The sequence below is a fragment of the Charadrius vociferus genome, unplaced genomic scaffold (genome assembly GCF_000708025.1).
Source record: "Charadrius vociferus isolate BGI_N301 unplaced genomic scaffold, ASM70802v2 scaffold564, whole genome shotgun sequence".
NCBI lineage: Eukaryota > Metazoa > Chordata > Aves > Charadriiformes > Charadriidae > Charadrius > Charadrius vociferus.
Genome location: NW_009647940.1, coordinates 182,831 through 184,575, shown reverse-complemented (window position 1 = coordinate 184,575; position 1,745 = coordinate 182,831). Strand labels below are relative to the sequence as shown.

At 62.7% G+C, this 1,745-nt stretch overlaps 1 protein-coding gene across 1 annotated transcript in view; it reads left to right on the top strand.

The window, feature by feature from the left end:
* The window catches only part of NR4A1 (nuclear receptor subfamily 4, group A, member 1), an 11,904-nt gene extending 10,580 nt beyond the window's left edge, over nt 1-1,324 (top strand). The window contains exons 6-10 of the mRNA XM_009883200.1: nt 58-187; nt 285-436; nt 510-712; nt 801-979; nt 1,068-1,324. Coding sequence (XP_009881502.1) covers nt 58-187; nt 285-436; nt 510-712; nt 801-979; nt 1,068-1,324 — 921 coding nt within the window. The remainder of the gene's footprint in view (nt 1-57; nt 188-284; nt 437-509; nt 713-800; nt 980-1,067) is intronic.
* The last annotated feature ends 421 nt before the right edge of the window (nt 1,325-1,745 follow it).

The following is a 1,745-nucleotide window of genomic DNA, read 5'->3' as shown; positions in this document are numbered from 1 at the left end:
TTGTTCGGCGGCTCAGGGCCCCGGGCGGAGCTCGGGCCGCTCCTTCCCCACCCGCAGCGCACGGTGCAGAAGAACGCCAAGTACATCTGCCTGGCCAACAAGGACTGCCCCGTGGACAAGCGGCGGAGGAATCGCTGCCAGTTCTGCCGCTTCCAGAAGTGCCTGGCCGTTGGCATGGTCAAAGAAGGTACTGGAGTGCCGTCCTGGGGTCGGGGGGGTCCCGTTCCACGGCCCGCCTGGCTGCACTGAGGACAGACAGGCTCATTGCATGTCCTTCCCCACAGTGGTCCGGACTGACAGCCTGAAGGGGCGGCGGGGCCGGCTGCCCTCCAAGCCCAAGCAGCTGCCAGACGCATCCCCCGTCAGCCTCATCACCTCCCTGGTGCGGGCACACATTGACTCCATCCCCAGTGCCACCAAGCTTGACTACTCCAAGGTAGGGCCAGTACCACCCCACACCCTCCCTAGGGCTGTGCCAGGGGCCTGATCCTGACCTGTCCCCATGTCAGTTCCAGGAGTCGGTGCCGTGCCAGTTCGAAAAGGAGGATTCGGTGGACATACAGCAGTTCTATGACCTCCTCACTGGCTCCATGGATGTCATCCGCAAGTGGGCTGAGAAGATCCAGGGCTTTGCCGAGCTGCCCAAGGAGGACCAGGACCTGCTGCTGGAGTCTGCCTTCCTCGAGCTCTTCATCCTGCGCCTGGCATACCGGTGAGCCCTGGCGCGGTGCGGCACAGCACGGTGCAGTGGGGAGCCTGGCGCTGTGCTGGGGGGGACTGACACATGGTTGTGCCTGCAGCTCCAAGCCGGAGGAAGGGAAACTCATCTTCTGCAATGGGGTGGTTCTGCACCGCCTGCAGTGCGTGCGGGGCTTCGGCGAGTGGATTGACGCCATCCTGGAGTTCTCCCAGAGCCTGCACCGCATGAGTGTCGATGTCCCCTCCTTCTCCTGCCTCGCCGCTCTCGTCATCATCACAGGTGAGACACCCCCCACACCTCACCGCTGTCCCCTTCCCCACCCTGTGGCCATCACCCTGGCCCTCACGCTTCTGCGTGTCCCCCTTAGACCGCCACGGGCTGAAGGAGCCGAAGCGCGTGGAGGAGCTGCAGAACCGCATCGTGGGCTGCCTGAAGGACCATGTGGCAGCGGCGGGGGCTGAGCCGGGTCGCCCCGGCTGCCTCTCCAAGCTGCTGGGCAAACTGCCCGAGCTGCGCAGCCTCTGCACCCAGGGCCTCCAGCGCATCTTCTACCTGAAGCTGGAGGACCTGGTGCCACCACCGCCCATCGTTGACAAGATCTTCATGGACACGCTGCCCTTCTGAGTCCCTAGCAGGGGGCTGCGGACCCCCACCCCGGGATGCCTAGACCCCCCCTGCCCAGGGACACCTGGGTCCCCCCACAGATACCTTGGGGACACCCAGACCTTAGGAAAAAGGCAAACGCGCATGGGAGACGTACCTCGTCCTCGCAGACCACTCGCCCCATTGTAAATAGCAAGCGGACGGATCGTGTACAGAGTGGGGAGTGTGGGGGCAGGGAGGGGGGGGTCCAGCCCCCCTAGCCTCGTCCCCCTCTCCTTTATATTTTTTTCTTTCTTTTTTTTTTCTTGTTTTGGCTGTTTTCTGTATATAAACTTGTACCTACATTGAGAGCCACTGAAGGGAGCCATTTCTCTTGTGCGTGCAGCTATTTTTAATATATGGTGATTTGGAAGGTGGGGGGGGGTGGCTGGGGACAGCCGGG